Raw genomic sequence first — 18,789 nt, 5'->3', positions numbered from 1 at the left:
CCCAAAATCTCCAGGGATTTTCCACCCCAGAGTTGGCAACCTCGAAAGTACCTGACAGGACACATGAGCTGCGTCGCTTTAAGAATGTAGTTGAGGTCAGACAGGTATAACCGCACTCAGGGATGCCAACTGCCTGGAGGGGGGGGGGAATGGCCGGTCCCTTTAATGGGGCCTTGTGGGGGGGTCTTGTTGGCCAAGTGGTGTTGACCGCCATGCCAAGAAAAGCTTCAGCTGCCCCTTGCCATGCATTAACCAGGGCTATTTTTGGGCAGGAACGCATAGGAACGGAGTTCCGGCTGGCTCCCAAGTTGGCCACGCCCAGCAGGAACTCATTAGCATAATAGGCCACACCCAACAGCAGAAACTCATTAGGACTGGCTACATTAGGAGCGTGTGGCCTAACATGCAAAGGAGTTCCTGCTACAAAATAAGGCCCTGGGTTTTGACAACAAACAAGGTAAACAGAATAAGAAGCAAAAGGTGGGTGTGGATGGATGACCACACTTCTGGTAACATGGGGGTGCGGCCTAATGTGCTAATGAGCTGTGCGGAAATGGCCAGTACCTTTAATGGGGCCTTGTGGGGGGGGTCTTGTTGACCAAGTGGTGTTATTTACAGCCATGCCAAGAAAAGCTTCAGCTGCCCCTTGCCATGCATTCAGCCTAAAGGGACAGGAGCTGTTGGCAATCCTAGCCATGTTAGAGACTTCCACTGGTTTAGCAGCCATTCCCTCTTCCCAGAGAATCCTGGGAAGTGTAGTTCAATGAGTAGGGTGTGGCTATCCAACAGAGGATTCTCAGCCTCTCAACAAACGACAGTTCCCTGAATTCTTTGAGGGGAAGCCATGAGAATTATATCCAATGGCCCTGGTCACACTGGGGGGAAAGGTGCGGCTGAAGTGCGGCTTTTTTCCTCATATAGCCAATCCTAATGAGTTTCTGCTGTTGGGTGTGGCCTATTATGCTAATGAGTTCCTGCTGGGTGTGGCCAACTTGGGAGCCAGCCCGAACTCCGTTCCTGTGCGTTCCTGCCCAAAAATAGCCCTGGTTGCAGATACTGAGCCTACTAAGCCAAACAAATGGGTGTCCTCTTGGTGGTCGTAACAAGTCCTTTCCGCACTAGACCTTAAATCCTGGCTCAAAACTGTCCCCGAACTTACATTCTACATTAGGCTCGAGTTCACCCCCTGCAATTATCTTGGGGAATTTTTTGTTTCCACATTACATTGCAGTCACCCCGGTTTCGCCCCACACTTTCCCCGGGATACACAGATGCTGTTATAACCAGGGATAAATGCAAGGTATTGTGTCACAAGTTGAACTCTGATAAAACCAAAGATGAGATCCAAGTGCGGAGAGGACCCCAGAGACGTCACTGCCCCACCCTGTCGTGGCCCCCGTTGAGGCACCGCTGGCAGGTACTTCAGGACTGGGACTTCTCCTTGGAGTTCCCCTCGTGCCCCGCCGGCTCTTCTTGGCACGTGATTTTCACATCCATGACCTTGGCTTTCCTTTCCTCCCCTGTCCGCGGGGCCTCTATGCTCAGGATGCCGTCATGGGTCACCGTGGCTTTGACCAGCAAAGGGTCGGCGTCCAAGGGGAGGATGTAGGTCCTGGTGAACTCCCGGGAGATGAAGCCGTGTCGGTCGGCTTTCTGCGAGTGCTGAGCTGTCACCTCCAGGAGGTTGTCCACCGTGCGGATGGCGATCTCGTCGGGGGTGAAGTGGCAGACGTCGAGGAAGACCTGGAATTTGTGGTCGTTGAGGGTGACCTCCGAGATCCCGCGGTCGAGCTGCTTGTTGATCCGAGGCCGGATGTAATAGCCGTGGTACAACGTGGGAGCCAGGATGTCTCCGGGGGAAATGCCTAAAACAGACGGGAAGAGACCGTTGTCACAACGTATCGCCAAACAAGGGCCACGGTTGATGTGCCCCGTAGGGTCAGGACCAAAGCGATGGAACTGTTTGGTGGAACTTTTGTTACTTCGCTGTGTCTTGCCCAGAAGCTGAAATGGGACTAGCCAATTTCAGCCCGGCCTTAGTCTCCTCAGGTGGGTTGAGGGTTGGGGGTACGTAGATGTGATATGGCAGACACGCATAAGAGAAAGATTCCATCCATCCATCCATCCATCCATCACATTCTAACCACTACAACAACTGCCTTGCGCTCGCTCTCTCTCTCTCTCTCTCTCTCTCTCTCTCTCTCTCTCTCTCTCTCTCTCTCTCCTGTCTGTCTGTCTGTCTGTCTGTCTGTCTGTCTGTCTGTCTGTCTATGTGTCTGTGTGGACTCTAATCTGGGAGAACCGGGTTTGATTCCCCACTCCTTCACTCGCAGCTGCTGGATGACCCTGGGCAAGCCATAGTTCTGTCAGAGCTGTTGTCTCAAGGACAGTTCTGGAAAGAGCTCTCTCAGCCCCACCTACCTCACAGGGTGTCTGTTGTGGGGAGGGGAAGGGAAAGGAGTTTGTAAGCTGCTCTGAGATTCTGAGTGAAGAGCGAGGTATAAATCCAATCTTCTTCTTCTTCTTCTATCCGTCCACCCACTCACCCATCTATCACACTCTAACCACTACACCAACTGACTTACTCTGTCTATCTATCTGTCTGTCTGTCTGTCTGAACAGAGCTGGGGGGTGGATTTTGAGCAGAAAAATAAATTAAAGCATAGGGTACTCCTTTACGAGGGTGGAAAAGCAATTGAAGGAGTACGATTTTGAGTGAAAGTAGCCAGTGGGAAAGGTTGCATCAGTTTCTCCAGTCAAATATAAGAGTTTCTGTATTAAATTGCACATTGTATCTGTCTCTTAAGGACATATTACTTGCAGGTGTTCTCCTTAGAATGGCGGTTAGGATTGACTTTGAGAAAATGTGTTATCAGATTTTTTAAAAAATTGCACCATAAGCATCCTCGGGCCAGAAAACAAAGATGGAATTTTGCACAATAAAGCGTGGTATTTTGCTCCAAACACTGTTTATTTGAGGTTGCCTTGGGAGTTCTGAACGTCCTTGCCACCATCAAGGTGTCCTTTCCCCCCCTATTCCAGTTTTTGTTCATGAATGAACCCTCAAGCACTCCCCCCCAACCTTTCCTTTGGTTTGGTCCCCAGTAGGGTGGAGAACCTTGTGGCTGTCCTAAGTCTCTGCTTGACAATGCCACCTCTTTCCTTTACTCCCGGAGGGTACCAACAATAACCAGGCTATCAACTGCTGCTACCAAAGACATTGAAAGTAGCTCCCACTAAATGGAGTTGCACACTTAGAGTTCTGTACCTGCACTACCCTTTAGAGGCTCCGCCGAGTTGCTACACTCCTATAAATTAGCACGGGGGCAATCTATCACTAATATGCCATTTCAAACAATTGTGCTCCAAGGATGACAAGCTTACCCACTGCCCCTCCCTGTTATCGCACTACAGATAGCAAGACTGAATAGGCATGGTTTGTTTCTAGAGATCAGGCTTAGAGCATTCAAAATACAAGAAAGCTTAATAAACAGATAAAAATAATACACATAGTCTGTTCAAGCATTCAGGCTGAACAAGGGGAAAAAGAAAGGATGAAAATGTACAGTACCCTTTCCCTCTACAGTTGGTACTTCAGTGATGTTTACATAGGACAGGGTATGTTGCTTGTTTTCTTCAATCTGTAATTCGAACCAGGGAAACTATTAATTGATCAGTTCTTTTTTGTTGGCTGTTCGACAGCCATACCTTTGCTGTATTCCTAAATTTTAATGTTATCTTATCTCTTACATGCCAGTAAAGGTTGTCTGTCTGTCTGTCTGTCATAGGACAGGGTAGTAGTACTCAAAGTTGCAGTAGTTTAAAGTCCAGTAATACCTTGGGGAGTGGCCATGGTCCAGTGGTAGAGCATCTGCTTGGCATGCAGAAGGTCCCAAGTTCAATCCCCAGCCTCTCCAGTTAAAACGGCCAGGTAGTAGGTGATATGAGCAATGTATGCCTGAGATACTGGACAGCTACTGCCAGTCTGAATAGACAATGGTTACTTTGATGGACCTATAGTCTGATTCAGTATAAAACAGCTTCGTGTGTTCATGTGTCCCTTTGTTCTCCTGACTGGGACTTCTCCCCATTGTCTCTTGCCACATGGACCAGGCAAAAATTTAGCACTGCATGGCATGTGGCTCCCTGATCAGAAGCCATGGAAGAGATATTCTTCTCTGCATCCAGAAAACATATAATGTCCCCTTGGGAGAGTCTGCCCCTCCCTCCCCTGCAGTCATCCAGATCTTCCTGCTGCACAGAAGAAGAGAATACATTCTAGCCAGGGGTCGTTTCGTAGAAAAAGAGCTAGGGGAACTCATTAGCATATGCCACACCCCCTGACATCATAAGGCCCGGCGGTGGACCTGCAAGGCCGGCGGGAGTGCGAGGAAGCCCCGCCAAGGCCCTCCCTGGTCCCAGGCAGGCAGGGGTGGGGAGAGGCGGGGAGGAAGCAACTTACCCTCCCTCTTCTTCTGCCTCCTCCTAGCTGAATGAGGGCCGGAAGCAGGGCGGCCGGAAGCAGGGGGTGTGGCTTCGTCGCGTGCCCCGCCCCCCACCTCACCCGGGGGAACTGTGTTCCCCCGCGATCCCCCCCGAAATGACCTCTGATTCTAGCAATTTGGCTGTTTTCTTCTCTGCCCCATGAAATGTGACATTCTAGCAAAGTATGAGATGGAAACCCAATGTCCCACTTCAGCCAGGGCCATTAGCACTTCTAAGCACTAAAGAGCTTTGTGCCTGGAGTCTGAGGGCTCCTTCTTTCAACTCTTTCCTTTATGTAATCTCCCAATTTGCAGCTGCTTCCAGTTTATAGAGTGCAGTTCCAGTGGCTGAAATACCGGGGTGAATTGTAGGGTGAAGGGCATTTCTCCACAGTTTGTTTGGGAGGACACTTAGTATTCTGTATGGCACTCCGATCAACGTATTTCTGCTTTTTTGCCTTACAATGACCTCTGGTCTTAAGCAATGCTCCCTCTAAGGTGTGGAGTCTTGTGAGCAAAAATTCTACTTTGTGAGCTACTGGCATGAAAGTTGTGAGCAGGTGATTTGGCTACTGCATAAATTAGTTTGCTCTGGAGCCATCCTTCCTGAGCTAAGACAAAATGTGTGAGCCGGAAGCAAAAAAACTGTGAGCTAGCTCACACTAACTCAGCTTAGGGGGGAACACTGGTCTTAAGCAATAATGAGTAAATGAAAAACAGCAAATGCGAGGAAACAAGGTTGATATTTTCCCCAGGGAGTCCAAAGCAGTGTGAAGTTGGTGTTCAGTATACGTGGTCATACGATCTGGCAAGCAAGCCTTTTAGGGAACTTCTGTGCTGTGAAACCACCCCACAAAACCTGTTTGACCAGGAACAATAGAGGGAATTAACACTAAAGAAGTATTGTCTATCTCCAGTCATTTGAGGGTGCATATAAACACCCAGGGGGACATACCCGCTCCAGACTAAGTCAATGCGGCAGTAGAACACTGAGCAGCCATAGCGCTTCAGACTGCAGATGGATGAAGGATCGTGGAGACCAGGGCTATTTTGGGGCAGGAACGCACAGGAACGGAGTTCCGACTGGCTCCCAAGTTGGCCACACCCAGCAGGAACTCATTAGCATAATAGGCCACACCCAACAGCAGAAACTCATTAGGATTGGCTACATTAGGGGTGTGTGGCCTAACATGCAAAGAGGTCCCTGCCAATGCTCCCTCTAAGCTGTGGAGTCTTGTGAGCAAAAATTCTACTTTGTGAGCTAGTGGCATTAAAGCTTGTGAGCGAGCAATTTGGCTGCTGCATAAATTAGTTTGCTCTGGAGCCATCCTTCCTGAGCCAAGACAAAAATGTGTGAGCCGGAGGCTTAAAAACTGTGAGCTAGCTCACACTAACTCAGCTTAGAGGGAACACTGGTCCCTGCTACAAAAAAGGCCCTGGGTTTTAACAACAAGGAAGGTAAACAGAATAAGAAGCAAAAGGTGGGTGTGGCTGGATGACCACACTTCTGGTAACATGGGGGTGTAGCCTAATATGTTAATGTGCTGTGCTGCTAATTAGTTCCTGGTGTTGGATGTGGCCTATTATGCTAATGAGTTCCTGCTGGGCTTTTTCTACAAAAAGAGCCCTGGTGGAGACTCACATTTTTATTTTATTTACTTCATTTATATCTGACCTTTCCGCCCATGGTCACCCAAAGCGACTTATAGAGCTCTCCTCTCCTCCATTTTCCCCTCACAACAGCCCTGCGAAGTAGGTCAGGCTGAAAGAGGATGACTGGCCCAAGGTCACCCGCGAAGCTTCCGTGGCAGAGGGGGGATTCCAGCCTGAGTGTCCCAGATCCTAGCCCGACTCTCTAACTACCAGTGTTCCCTCTAAGCTGAGTGAGTGTGAGCTAGCTCACAGTTTTTCAGCCTCCGGCTCACACATTTTTGTCTTTGCTCAGGAAGGAGGGCTCCAGAGCAAACTGATTTATGCCGTAGCCAAACCGCTCGCTCACAACTTTAATGCCCAGTAGCTCACAAAGTAGGATTTTTGCTCACAGGACTCCACACCTTAGAGGGGGCATTGCTAACCCCATGTTGGATTGCTCTCCTGTGTTAAAAAAAAAGATGCCCTAAAAACTTCCCACAAATAGAAAAGCGGCTCAGCCAGCAACAAGAGGAGGGAGAGCCTTCCCCCCCCCCGCTGTGCTAGTTGTCTAATATGCGGGGAGCTTTCTGTGCCAAGGAACACTTAGTGCTGGACCCCCTCTGAACTGGTGCAGCCCATTCTACCTAGGGTTGCCACCAGGGCTCTTTTTGGGCAGGAACGCACAGGAACGGAGTTCCAGCTGGCTCACGAGTTGGCCACGCCCAGCAGGAACTCATTAGCATAATAGGCCACACCCAACAGCAGAAACTCATTAGGACTGGCTACATTAGGGGTGTGTGGCCTAACATGCAAAGGAGTTCCTGCTACAAGAAAAGCCCGGGGTTTTGACAACAAACAAGGTAAGCAGAATAAGAAGGGAAAGGTGGGTGTGGCTGGATGAGCACACTTCTGGTAACATGGGGGTGCGGCCTAATATGCCAATGAGCTGTGCTGTCAGGGATGTGGCCTAATATGCTAATGAGTTCCTGCTGTTGGGTGTGGCCTATTATGCTAATGAGTTCCTGCTGGGCTTTTTCTACTAAAAGAGCCTGGGTTGCCACCCTCCAGGTTGTGGCTGGAGATCTCCCGCTATTATTTATTAAATAAATAAATAAATAAATAAATAAATAAATATTACAACTGATCTCCAGGCAATACGGATCAGTTCACCCGGAGAAAATGGCCGCTTTGGAAGGTGGACTCTATGGCATTCATCCCACTGAAGCCCCTCCCCTCCCCAAACCCCGCCCTCCTCAGGCTCCGCCCCCAAAATCTCCAGGTATTTTCCAACCTGGTGCTGACAACCCTAATTCTATCTGCTTCGGGCTCTGGGGTTTTTTTGTTCTTTTTCATACCATAAACGTTTATTGATCTAACAAGGGAATTACAACTTAAGTAACAAATAAGCAAAGCCTGTTTACACACACGATACATATCAGATATTCTAACACGCCTGTCAAAGTTTAGGATTACACCTCAGTTATAATACTACTTTTAATTCAAAACAGTGAATGCAGGTTGAGATATGAAACTAAACGTCATGGTAAGTGCTGTGTTTGCAATTGTATTCTATGAATCTAGTGCCTTTAGAAAGGCGGGCTCTGTTCATTCTCTCGCCTGTGTGAATAAGGCACAGACTGGAGAACCCCAAGGTGGAAGAAGAAGAAGAGGAAGAAGAGGAGGAGGAGGAGATTGGATTTATACCCCGCTCTTTCCTCGGAGTCTCAGAGCGGCTTACAATCTCCTTTCCCTTCCCCTCCAGACAACGGACACCCTGTGAGGTAGGTGGGGCTGAGAGATCTCTGACATAAACTGCTGTTTTTCAAGAACAGCTCGGAGAGAACTATGGCTTGCCCAAGGTCATCCAGCAGCTGCGAGTGGAGGAGTGGGGAATCACACCCGGTTCTCCCAGATAAGAGTCTGCGCACTTAACCACTACACCAACCTGGCTCTCCAAATCACCCAAACTGGAGACCTCTGCCCCTCATTCAGGGCTTTCCTCTTCGTCTTTCCCCAGCCACCACCACGGCTTCTTCGGTTACTCTCGTCTTGCCTGGCACTAGCTGTGGTGCTCCAGCCCCGGCCATTTCGCTAGACCCCAAAACACGTGGCCGTTATCAAGCAACCGCTGCCAGCAGACCGGCATGAAGAACGAAAGCCCCTTTATCCCCACTTGCTTGTCTTCTGGGGAGAGAGGACTTCTCCATTTTCACCCTGCCCCGACAGTGCGGCTTCCTGCTGCCTTCCGCGTTCTTTCACTGCTAACGGCCTCTGTCGGCCTGTTGTCAGGGCTTTGTGCGCAACACCACCAGCTCAGCTTTCCACTGCTTAACGGGGCTGGCAAAAGGCCTTCTGGCGGCGGCATTTTCCGAAAGCCGCTTCTTGCCAACCACGTCCTAAAACTATCCTGGATCGGTAGGAGAAGACAGAGGAGGATCTTATTCCCCCACTGGTAGCAGTGTTCCCTTCGAGCCGAGTTAGTGTGAGCTAGCTCACAGTTTTTTAGCCTCCGGCTCACACATCTTAGCTCAGGTTTTCCAGAGTCTTGAGGGGACAGCTCCCTCCACAGAGTCCCTCCGCATTAGATGATGGGTCCAAAACCTTTTCAAGCCTGAGGGCACCTCTGAAATTCTGACACAGTGTGGTGGGCACAGGCATAAAATGGCGGCCTCAGGAGGTGGAGGCAGCCACAAAATGGCTGCCGCAGGAGGTGAAGCTGGCCTCAAAATGGCTGCCGCAGCTTACCTTCAGCCACACAGTGAAGATCCTTGTGCTGAGGTGGCAGCTACTGCCAAAGCAACGTTTTTAAAAACCGGCACTGCCAGTCAAATTTCCAATGGCCAGTTAGAAGCTCTGCCATGCAAAAGACCCACCCCACTCCACCCACTGTCTAAAAACACTGGGGTGGGCACCAGGTAAGGGGTTTGTGGGTGCCGAGAGACCCCAAGGCACCATGTTGGGGAGAGGACATGCCATCAGCCTACACATTTTTAATCCCATCCATCCTCCAAGGAATCAGGGTGGGGCACCTGGCTCCCCCCACTCATTTAATCTCCACAACAACCCTGCCAGGTAGGTCATCGGGGTGAACATACCGCCCAGTTAATTTCATGGCAGAGGGGGGATTTAAACCTGGGTGTCCCAGGGACTACATCTACTCCTGGACTGGGTCTCAAATTCATACATACGCATGAATACTAAAGTGCCAAATCAAATCAAATTTATTAATACAGTCCGTGACCACATTAAAGTGCCAGTCCTCACACTGCAGCTGCTCCTTTGAATGGATCATAGGTCTACTGTGTTTTCCTAGTATATCTTTAACCAAGTGAACAATTGCCTTTCTCACTTTTCAGACAGCGCGGGATAGGCAACTGAAAGAGAAATGAACACACGGCCTGCAGAAGGCAAGAAGGGCCTTCAGCCAGATGGAATTGTGGGGAAACTCAGCCCAGGCAATGAAGGATCTCCCTGAGTCTTAACCAACATGTCCATAAAACTGTCTGAAATGTTGGAGCTTTGGTGCTCCTGATGTAGGGCAAACCCTCTTTGCCAGTTTGGTGTAGGGGTTAGGAGCATGGAGTCTAATTTGGGAGAACCAGGTTTGATTCCCCACTCCTCCACTCGCAGCTGCTGGCGTGACTTCGGGTCAGTCATAGTTCTCTCAGAGCTGTTCTCTCAAGACCTCTCTCAGCCCCACCTACATCGCAGGATGTCTGTTGTGGGGAGGGGAAGGGAAAGGAAATTGTAAACCGCTCTGAGACTCCTTTGGGTGGTGAAGGGCAGGGTATAAATCCAATCTCCTCCTCCTCCTCTTTGGAGGTAGATCAAGATGGGTCGCCATGTTAGTCTGTCTGTAGCAGTAGAAAAGAACAAGAGTCCGGTAGCACCTTAAAGACTAACACAATTTGTGGCAGGGGAGGAGCTTGCGTGAGTCACTGCTCACTTCTTCGGATACAGCTAGAATGGGAGTCCATCTGTCATTATATCTTGGAGAGTGTCGTGATACAGGACAGATGGACTCTCATTCTGGCAGTATCTGAAGAAGTGAGCAGTGGCTCAGGAAAGCTCCTCCCCTGCCACATAGTTTGTTAGTCTTTAAGGTGTTCCTGGATTCTGGCTCTTTTCTACCTCTTTGGAGGAACCAGGACATCTGAAGGAAAGGGGCACAAAACCCCAGGGAAGGCTAGGATCCTGGCCCAGATGGGGCCTCCTCACAGCCAAAGCTGGATGGATCCCTTTCCCCACGTCTCCCATCAGTCATCCCAACCTGATTTGGGAAGTATCTCATGAAGCTGCCTTATACTGAGTCAGACCTTTTGATCCACCAAGGTCAGTATTGTTCACTCAGACTGGCAGCAGCTCTCCAGAGTCTCCAGCTGAAGTTTTCCCCATCACCTACTGCCTGGGCCTTCTAACATTTGGACAGTTCTGGCCACCACACCTCAGAAAGGATATTATAGCATTGGAAGAAGTGCAGAAAAGAGCAACTAGAATGATAAAAGGGTGGGAACACTTTCCCTATGAGGAAAGGTTAAAGCGCTCGGGGCTCTTTAGCTTGGAGAAACGACGACTGAGGGGTGACATGATCAAGGTTTACAAGATTATGCATGGGATAGAGCAGGTTGAGAAAGAGGTACTTTTCTCCCTTTCTCACAATACAAGAACTCGTGGGCACTCCATGAAATTGCTGAGCAGTCGGGTTAGAACGGATAAAAGGAAGCCCTTCTTCACCCAAAGAGTGATTAACACATGGAATTCATGGCCACAGGAGGTGGTGGCGGCTACAAGCATGGACGGCTTCAAAAGGGAATTAGATAAGCACAAGAAGTGGCGACCCGCGATACTCACGGGGGGGGGGAGCTTCATGCAGAGGAGGAAGCCGCCGCAGGTAAGCCTTCTCCCCTTGTCCCCTGCCCGGCCCCGATGGCAAGGGCCGTGCGGCTCCAAGCCGCCTGGCCTGCCAAACCTCCCCCGCCCCTGCCTGGCCCCAACGGCGAGGCTCATGTGGCTCCAAGCTGCTGGGCCCACTAAACCTCCCCCCCCCCATGGCAACGGCGGCGAGGCCTGAGCTCAGCCCGCCAAGCCTTCTCCCTCTCCTCACCCCTAGCAGCAAGATTTCCCAACCGGGGTGGCGGTGGCGAGGGCTGAGTGGCTCACACCCGCCGGCCTGCCAAGCCTTCGACCTCCCCCCCCCCAAGCGGTGGCGATGAGGCAGTTCTCAGGGAACGCTCTTTTACTTTTGAGGGGGATTTAAGTATCGCCCCTATATTTTTTTCAACTTTTCAGATTTTTCTGCACATCTGGGGATTGCCCCAAATGTGCAGGAACATCTCTTTGCCCCCTAGGTGCCCCCAATGTGCGGATTTAGATATCCGCACGCAGGGGGCGCCTTGGCTATTAGATATATAGATATGGAGCAGAAGTCCATCAGTGGCTATTAGCCACAAGGTATAGATAGGAACTCTCAGGCTGGGGCAAGTGATGCTCTGTCTTCTTGGTGCTGGGGGGGCAATAGTGGGAGGGCTTCTAGTGTCCTGGCCCCACTGATGGGCCTCCTGATGGCACCTGGTCTTTTTGGCCACTGTGTGACAAGATTGTTGGACTGGATGGGCCATTGGCCTGATGCAACATTGGCTTCTCTTGTGTTCTTGTTCTCTTCGATGCTGGGGATTGAACCCAGGACTTCCTGCATGTCAAGCAGATGCTGTACCAGCGAGCCATGACCACCACCACCCCCGAACAGAACTCTCATATTGCAGCTGCTTTATCCTGAATCAGACCCTTGGTCCATCAAATTCAGTATTGTCTACTCAGACAGGCAGCAGCTCTACAGGGTCTCAGGCAGAGGTCTTCCGTATCAACCTACTGCCTGGTCCTTTCAACTGGAGCTCAGGAAAAGCTGATGCTTGTTCCTCTCGTGTGCCTTTTGAGAGAGGGTCAGAAAGATCTTGTCACATCCCAGTTCAAACTCTAGTCCTGAGGAAACACCTGGGGAGGGGCTACGGCTCAGTGGCAGGGCATCTGCTGGGCATGCAGGAGGTCCCAGGTTCAATCCCGGGCATCTCCAGTTAAAAAGGACCAGGCAGGAGGTGATGGGAAAGACCTCTGCCTGAGACCCTGGAGAGCTGTAAAGAGGGACTGTGGCTCAGTGGTAGAGCCTCTGCTTGGCATGCAGGAGGTCCTAGGTTCAATCCCCGGCATCTCTAGTTAAAAGGACCAGGCAGTAGGTGATTTGGAAGACCTCTGCCTGAGACCCTGGAGAGCTGTAAAGAGGGACTGTGGCTCAGTGGTAGAGCCTCTGCTTGGCATGCAGAAGGTCCGAGGTTCAATCTCCGGCATCTCCAGTTGGAAGTGCAAGGCAGTAGACGATGGGAAGGACCTCTGCCTGAGACCCTGGAGAGCTGTAAAGAGGGACTGTGGCTCAGTGGTAGAGCCTCTGCTTGGCATGCAGAAGGTCCCAGGTTCAGTCCCTGGCATCTCCAGTTAAAAAGGACCAGGCAGGAGGTGATGGGAAAGACCTCTGCCTGAGACCCTGGAGAGCTGTATAGAGGGGCTGTGGCTCAGTGGAAGAGCCTCTGCTTGGCATGCAGGAGGTCCCAGGTTCAATCCCCGGCATCTCCAGTTAAAAAGGACCAGGCAGTAGGTGACTTGGAAGACCTCCGCCTGAGACCCTGGAAAGCAATAAAGAGGGGGCCGTGGCTCAGTGTTAGAGCCTCTGCTTGGCATGCAGAAGGTCCCAGGTTCAATCCCCGGCATCTCCAGTTGAGAGGATCAGGTGTTAGGTGATGTGAAAGACCTCAATCTGAGACTCCGGAGAGTCACTGCCAGTCTGAGTGGACAAGACTGACCTCGATGGACGAAGGGTCTGAATCAGTATAAGGCAACTTCATGTGTTCATGCATAAGCTCCCATGGCTAGAGGCTGCTCGTCCCCCAGAGCGTATCCCAACACGCCAACAGTCATGGATTCCAGAGATGCCACTTGACATCCCATATAGCAGCTGGGAGGCCTCTCGTCCAGTCATGGCTTCCACCTGCTTCCGCCAAGATCCCAGGCTTGCTACAGGAAGAGGTCCTTTCTAGGGCTGCCAACCTCCAGGTGTGGAGGTTCTGGAGTTCTCCCAGGATTACAACTGCTATCCAGACAGCGGAGATAAATCCCCCTGGAGCAAATGGCTGCTTTGGAGGGTGGACTCTATGGTACTGTGTACCCCGCCGAGGTCCCTTCCCTCCCCAGACTCCACCCTTTCCCAGGCTCCACCCCCCTCAAATCTCCAGGAATTTCCCAACCCGGAGCTGGCAACTGTAGTCTTTTCACAGATCCTTCAGACGCTGCCTCAGGGTTAAGCTTTGAGCTAGCTGGACTACCAAAGTCCCAGGAGGTGCTGCCTCCTGTCTAGGGATGCCAGCCTCCAGGTGGGACCTGGGGAGCCCCTGGAATTACAGCTCATCTCCAGACTACAGAGATCGTCTCCCCTGGAGAACACAAGTGCTTTGCAGGTGGACTCTATGGCATCCTACCCCACTGAGGTCCCTGTCCTCCCCGGGTTCCATACCCAAATCTCCAGCAGTTTCCCAACCTGAATGTGGCAATCCTATCACACACACCCAATCCCCTGCTTGTGGCCAAGGGGGACCTGGCGACCAATGCTCCCTCTAAGCTGTGGAGTCCTGTGAGCAAATATCCTACTTTGTGAGCTACTGGCATTGTCGTGAAGACTGAATGGAGGAGAAGGGGAACAATATAAGCTGCTTTGGGCCCCCAGGGGGAAGGAAAGTGGAATACCAATGAAGTGGATAAATAAATAAAATGGGGGTTCTCACACTAGTAGAAAAAGGTCTTGGAAAGAGATCGACAATATTGCTCCACCATGCAGTGCGAGACAATGCACGCTCCAGGAGTCCACAGCACACTTAAGAACACCATTTGGGGGGGGGGACACGTAGAAGCTTTCCACATGTATACCCAGAAGCCATGATTCTTTCAGCCTTTGGTGCCTCCTGAGATTATTGTACACCAAGCACGGTCCGCATGACACCACCTTCATTCCATCTTAAGATGCTACAGACTGTAGACTTCACCATGCTCACCCACTCCCCCATCTTTCTTCCAACCTGACCAACTTCTGAAGAGCTCCGGAAGTCTGCTTGTCCTTCTGTGATCGAGACAGCGGCCTGTCATGGCCACCTGATAACACTCTAAGGCTGCATCCTGCACACGCCTCCCCACAGAAAATACAGGAGAAACATTAAACGTTTCTTGGGTCCAATAGCACCTGAGAGACCAACAAGAATTCCAGGGTATAACCTCTCAAGAGCCAAACTCCTTTCGTCGGATACCTGCCTGACTCTCCCTGGAATTCTTTTTGGTCTCTAAGGATGCTACTGGACTCGATTTCTTGCTCTTCTGTTGCAGACCAACACAGCGGCCCTTGGTGTTTAGTCATGCCGGCCACATGACTACGGAAACGTCTTCGGACAGCGCTGGCTCTTCGGCTTTGAAACGGAGGTGAGCACTGCAACCCTAGAGTCGGATTCGACTGGCTTTGGAGCAAGGGAAGCCTTTACCTTTACCTATTATTTCTTTTGCTGTTTAAAAATGGAGTATCCAGGAGCGTAGTGGTTAAAGTGTCAGTCTAGGAGCTGGGTAAACCCAGGTTCCGCTCTCTATGCGGTACGGAAGCCGGCTGGGCGACCTGGTGCCAGTCACCCACTCTTAGCCTAACCTACCTCATAAGGTTGTTGTGAGGATAAAAAAGAGGCGAGGAGAACAACGTAAGCCGCTTTGGGTCCCATTGGGGAAAAAGGCAAGAGATAAATAGATACATAAATAATAGAGCAGATTCAGCAGCCTGTCCTTGGAAGAAGAAGAAGAAGAGGAGGAGATTGGATTTATACCCCGCCCTTCACTACCTGAAGGAGTCTCAGAGCGGCTTACAAACTCCTTTCCCTTCCCCTCCCCACAACAGACACCCTGTGAGGTAGGTGGGGCTGAGAGAGCTCTTGACAGAAACGGCTCTTTCCATAAGAGCTCTAAAAGAACTGTGACTGACCCAAGGTTACACCGGCAGCTGCATGCGGAGGAACAGGAAATCAAGCCCAGTTCTCCCAGATTAGAGTCCTCGCTCTTACCCACTACACCAAACTGGCTCTGGATGTGTAAGGATGTGTTTGCCTCCAGTGTGGGTCTCCCTCCCTCCCTCCCTCCCTCCCTCTTACCTTCTCCAAAGTTCTGATCATAGATCTTACTGGGGTTGGCAAACTCGTACTCTGCACTCATGGGGTAGGCGTGAGGCACGGTGCGCTCGGCCATGCTCGCTGCTGGGCAAGGGACCTTTCGGCGTACCTGCCCCACTCTCTCTGAGCAAGAGCCCCGGCCAGATTTGCAATGTTTTCATCGAGCTAAATTCCACGGGGAGGAGTGGGTGATGAAATACGGACCGAAATAGACAGACAGGCCCTGGAACGCCGAGCCCTGGGTGAAGGCCCAAAGCAACTTGCTGCATTCCACCAGAGGCGTCTTTTTCGCTGCTGGAAGGTGGCGGGAGGCGGCCAGTGACAATGTGCCCGCAGCTGTTAGAAATGTCGGGGAAATGCTCTTCCCCCAGGCCTGCTGGGACAACTGGACAACGAACATAAATGTAGGGCATGAAAGATCTGATGGCGCACGATGAGCGGCTGCATCTCCGTGCCTCTCCCCCCAACCCCTCATCCCATATCACTGCGCTTCTCGTGACCGCTTCAGCCATCAGAATCACAGAATCATATTATTATAGGGTTGGAAGGGACCTCCAGGGTCATCTAGTCCAACCCCCTGCACAATGCAGGAAATTCACAAATCCCCCCCCATCCCCAGTGACCCCTTCTCTATGCCCAGAAGATGGCAAAAACAACAACAACAAACTGGCCTGGAGAAAAATGACCACTTGGGATGTTCATCTGCAGAAAGGAGGAGGAGGAGGAGATTGGATTGATGCCCCGCCCTTCACATGGACCTAGGTGGCTCAGAGGTTAAGATGCTGAGCTGCAGACAGGAAAGTCTGTAGTTCGGCAGTTCGAGACCCGAGTGTTGCGTGACGGAGTGAGCTCCCGTCCCTGGCCCCAGCTCCTGCCACCCTAGCAGTTCGAAAGCAAGAAACTGCAAGTAGATAAATAGGTACCACTTCGGTGGGAAGGTAACAGCATTCCGTGCGCCTTGGCGTTCAGTCATGCCGGCCACATGACCACGGAAACGTCTTCGGACAGCGCTGGCTCGTCGGCTTGGAAATGGAGATGAGCACTGCCCCCTAGAGCCGGATTCGACTGGCTTTCGAGCAAGGGAAACCTTTACCTTTCACTACCAGGAGGAGTCTCAGAGCAGCTTACAATCTGCTTTCCCTTCCCCTCCCTGCAACAGACACCCTGTGAGGCAGGTGGGGCGGAGAGAGCGCTTTCTGAGGACCCCAGCAGGGGGCTTCCGAGGCAAGTGAGAAGCAGAGGTGGTTGGCCATTGCCCAATGTCACAATCAGGGGGACTCTCTTCCCAGGAAGGCATCTGTCTGTTTTGGGATATCAGACTTGTATGGAGAAAGACACGTTCGAAGCCCAGTTTGGCTGTTGGCCTCAGCCTCTGTTTCCCTTGACAAAATGGGAAGGGCGGCAGGCAGCTCGACAGGGCCGCTGCGCCAGGAGCCACGAGGACAATCGAGCACTTCTCCAAGCTCTGCTCTGCAGAAGTGGTCAACAGACCGCCAGGAGATAGCCTCCCTTTTGCCTGCGCAATGACGCCAATTAGAAAGTTATTAATATTTGCAAAAATATTTTTCCTGGCATGAAACAGGAGAGCCTCTTTTGGAGCAGCAGGTGCAAAGACAGACTGTCTGCCTTGCGGACAGAAGATGAAACCGGAGAAGGGGGAGCCGGCCTGGGCTGCGCTCTCTCAGCCCTCTGGGGCCCGGACCTGAAGCTAGGGGGCAGAGGGCTGCCGTGTGCCTCCAACCCGCTTCCCCCTCACTATGCCACTCGGGGCTCCTCTCTACATGTTCTCACATGAACATGTGAAGATGCCTGATGCTGAATCAGAGCAGGGGTCATTTCCTGCGGGAGTGCACAGGAGCGGAGCTCCGGCAGTAAAGAGCCAAGGGGGCGGGGGCATGCAACAAGCCCCGCCCCCTGCTCCCAGCAGCCCCGGGCCACACGGAGCAAGAAGCAGCCAGGTAAGTTGCAGAGGCCCTCCCCATAGCAATCCAAAACAGTCCAGTGACACCTTTAAGGCCAAGGTTTATTCAGGTACAAGCTCTCCCTCCTCTGTGAGGGCAGATCTGCACAGCCCCCCCCACCCCACAATAGCTAGCAATCGAAAAGAGTCCAGTGGTGCCTGAGTGGTGGGTGTTGCCTTCTGACACACTTCCGGTGAGGTCAGGGGGTGTGGCATACGCAAATCAGTTATGTTAATGAGCTATGCTAATGAGCTCCTGCACCTCTTTTTCTATGAAATGACACCTGAATCAGACCATCGGTGCATCAAGGTCAGTATCGTCTACTCAGACTGGCAGCAGCTCTCCAGGGTCTCAGGCAGTGAAAGGCCTTTCATATCACCTGCTGCCTGGTCCTTTTATAGTCTACAATTGCTGTTTAAAAACTTCTTAAGCGCAATCACTATACAGTTCTCCATTTTTTGTGGATTTTTTCTGGATCACGTAGTGGCCCACCAGGAGGGCCAATAATGGGGCATGGAGGTCAAGGCCTTCCCCTGATGTTGCCTGTGGCCACTGGGGTTAGAGATTCTCTTTAGCCACCATCGCTAGTCAGCCCCGCTTCCGGCCCTCATTCTGTCAGGAGGAGGCAGGAGAAGAGGTAGGGTAAGTTGCTTCCTCCCCGCCTCTCCCCACCCCTGCCTGCCTGGGGCCAGGGAGGGCCTTGGCGGGGCTTCCTCGCACTCCCGCCGGCCTTGCAGGTCCACCGCTGGGCCCCTGATGTCAGGGGGTGTGGCATATGCTAATGAGTTATGCTAATGAGTTCCTCTAGCTCTTTTTCTACGAAACGACCCCTGATCCTATCCTTTTAATTGGAGATGCTGCTGGGGACTGAGAAGATTCCTGCAGGGATCTGCACAGGGGTCATGGCTGACTGGCAAAACACCTGCTGTCTGCTCGGCCTCTGGCTAGTCCTGGCTGCCATGGTGTGTGTGTGTGTGTGTGTGCCTGCTCTGGAATGTTAGGATTCTTTCCCTCTGTGTCACCTCTGTTTCTGTTATCTATGCTTGACCTTCAATCCCTGGTGTAGTATTTCCCCTGGGAACCGGGGCCTGTTATTCTGGCGGGCTTTTACCTGGGTCCTCATTGGCCCTGGGCCAATTCAGGGGTATCGCTTGCTTTGCGCGCATCTATCCAGTTCTAACATGAGATGCCATGAGATCAGCAAACTATCCACTGTCTCGATAAACTTTACTTCTTTGGAAGAAAGCTGTTGGGAACTGATGGTTGCAGGAGTCTGACACCCCGCTTGGCTTGCGAAAGGTCGCAGGTTCAATCCCTGGCATCTCTAGTTCAAAGTATCAGGTAGTACCTTTCTCTGCCTGAGACCCTGGAGGGAAGCTGCTAGTCAGAAGAAACAAGACTGACCTAGATGGACCAAGGGTCTGATTCAGTTGAAAGCAGCTTCATGATGAGAAGGAGGAGGAGGAGGAGGAG

General features: G+C 51.6%; 1 protein-coding gene across 1 annotated transcript; it reads right to left on the bottom strand.

Annotated features, from left to right (window-relative positions):
- Positions 1-1,294: 1,294 nt before the first annotated feature.
- HSPB2 (heat shock protein family B (small) member 2) lies at positions 1,295-15,506 on the bottom strand. The gene is made up of 2 exons (XM_015415590.1): positions 15,338-15,506; positions 1,295-1,865 (listed from the first exon to the last, which is right to left on the bottom strand). The coding sequence occupies exons 1-2, from the start codon at positions 15,429-15,431 to the stop codon at positions 1,423-1,425; spliced, it is 537 nt and encodes a 178-aa protein (XP_015271076.1). The 5' UTR covers positions 15,432-15,506; the 3' UTR covers positions 1,295-1,422.
- Between the last annotated feature and the right edge of the window lie 3,283 nt (positions 15,507-18,789).

This window comes from Gekko japonicus, unplaced genomic scaffold, assembly GCF_001447785.1.
Source record: "Gekko japonicus isolate JY-2015 unplaced genomic scaffold, Gekko_japonicus_V1.1 scaffold2257, whole genome shotgun sequence".
In the NCBI taxonomy this organism is placed as follows: Eukaryota; Metazoa; Chordata; class Lepidosauria; order Squamata; family Gekkonidae; genus Gekko; species Gekko japonicus.
This window is presented reverse-complemented; position numbering and strand designations above follow the sequence as displayed.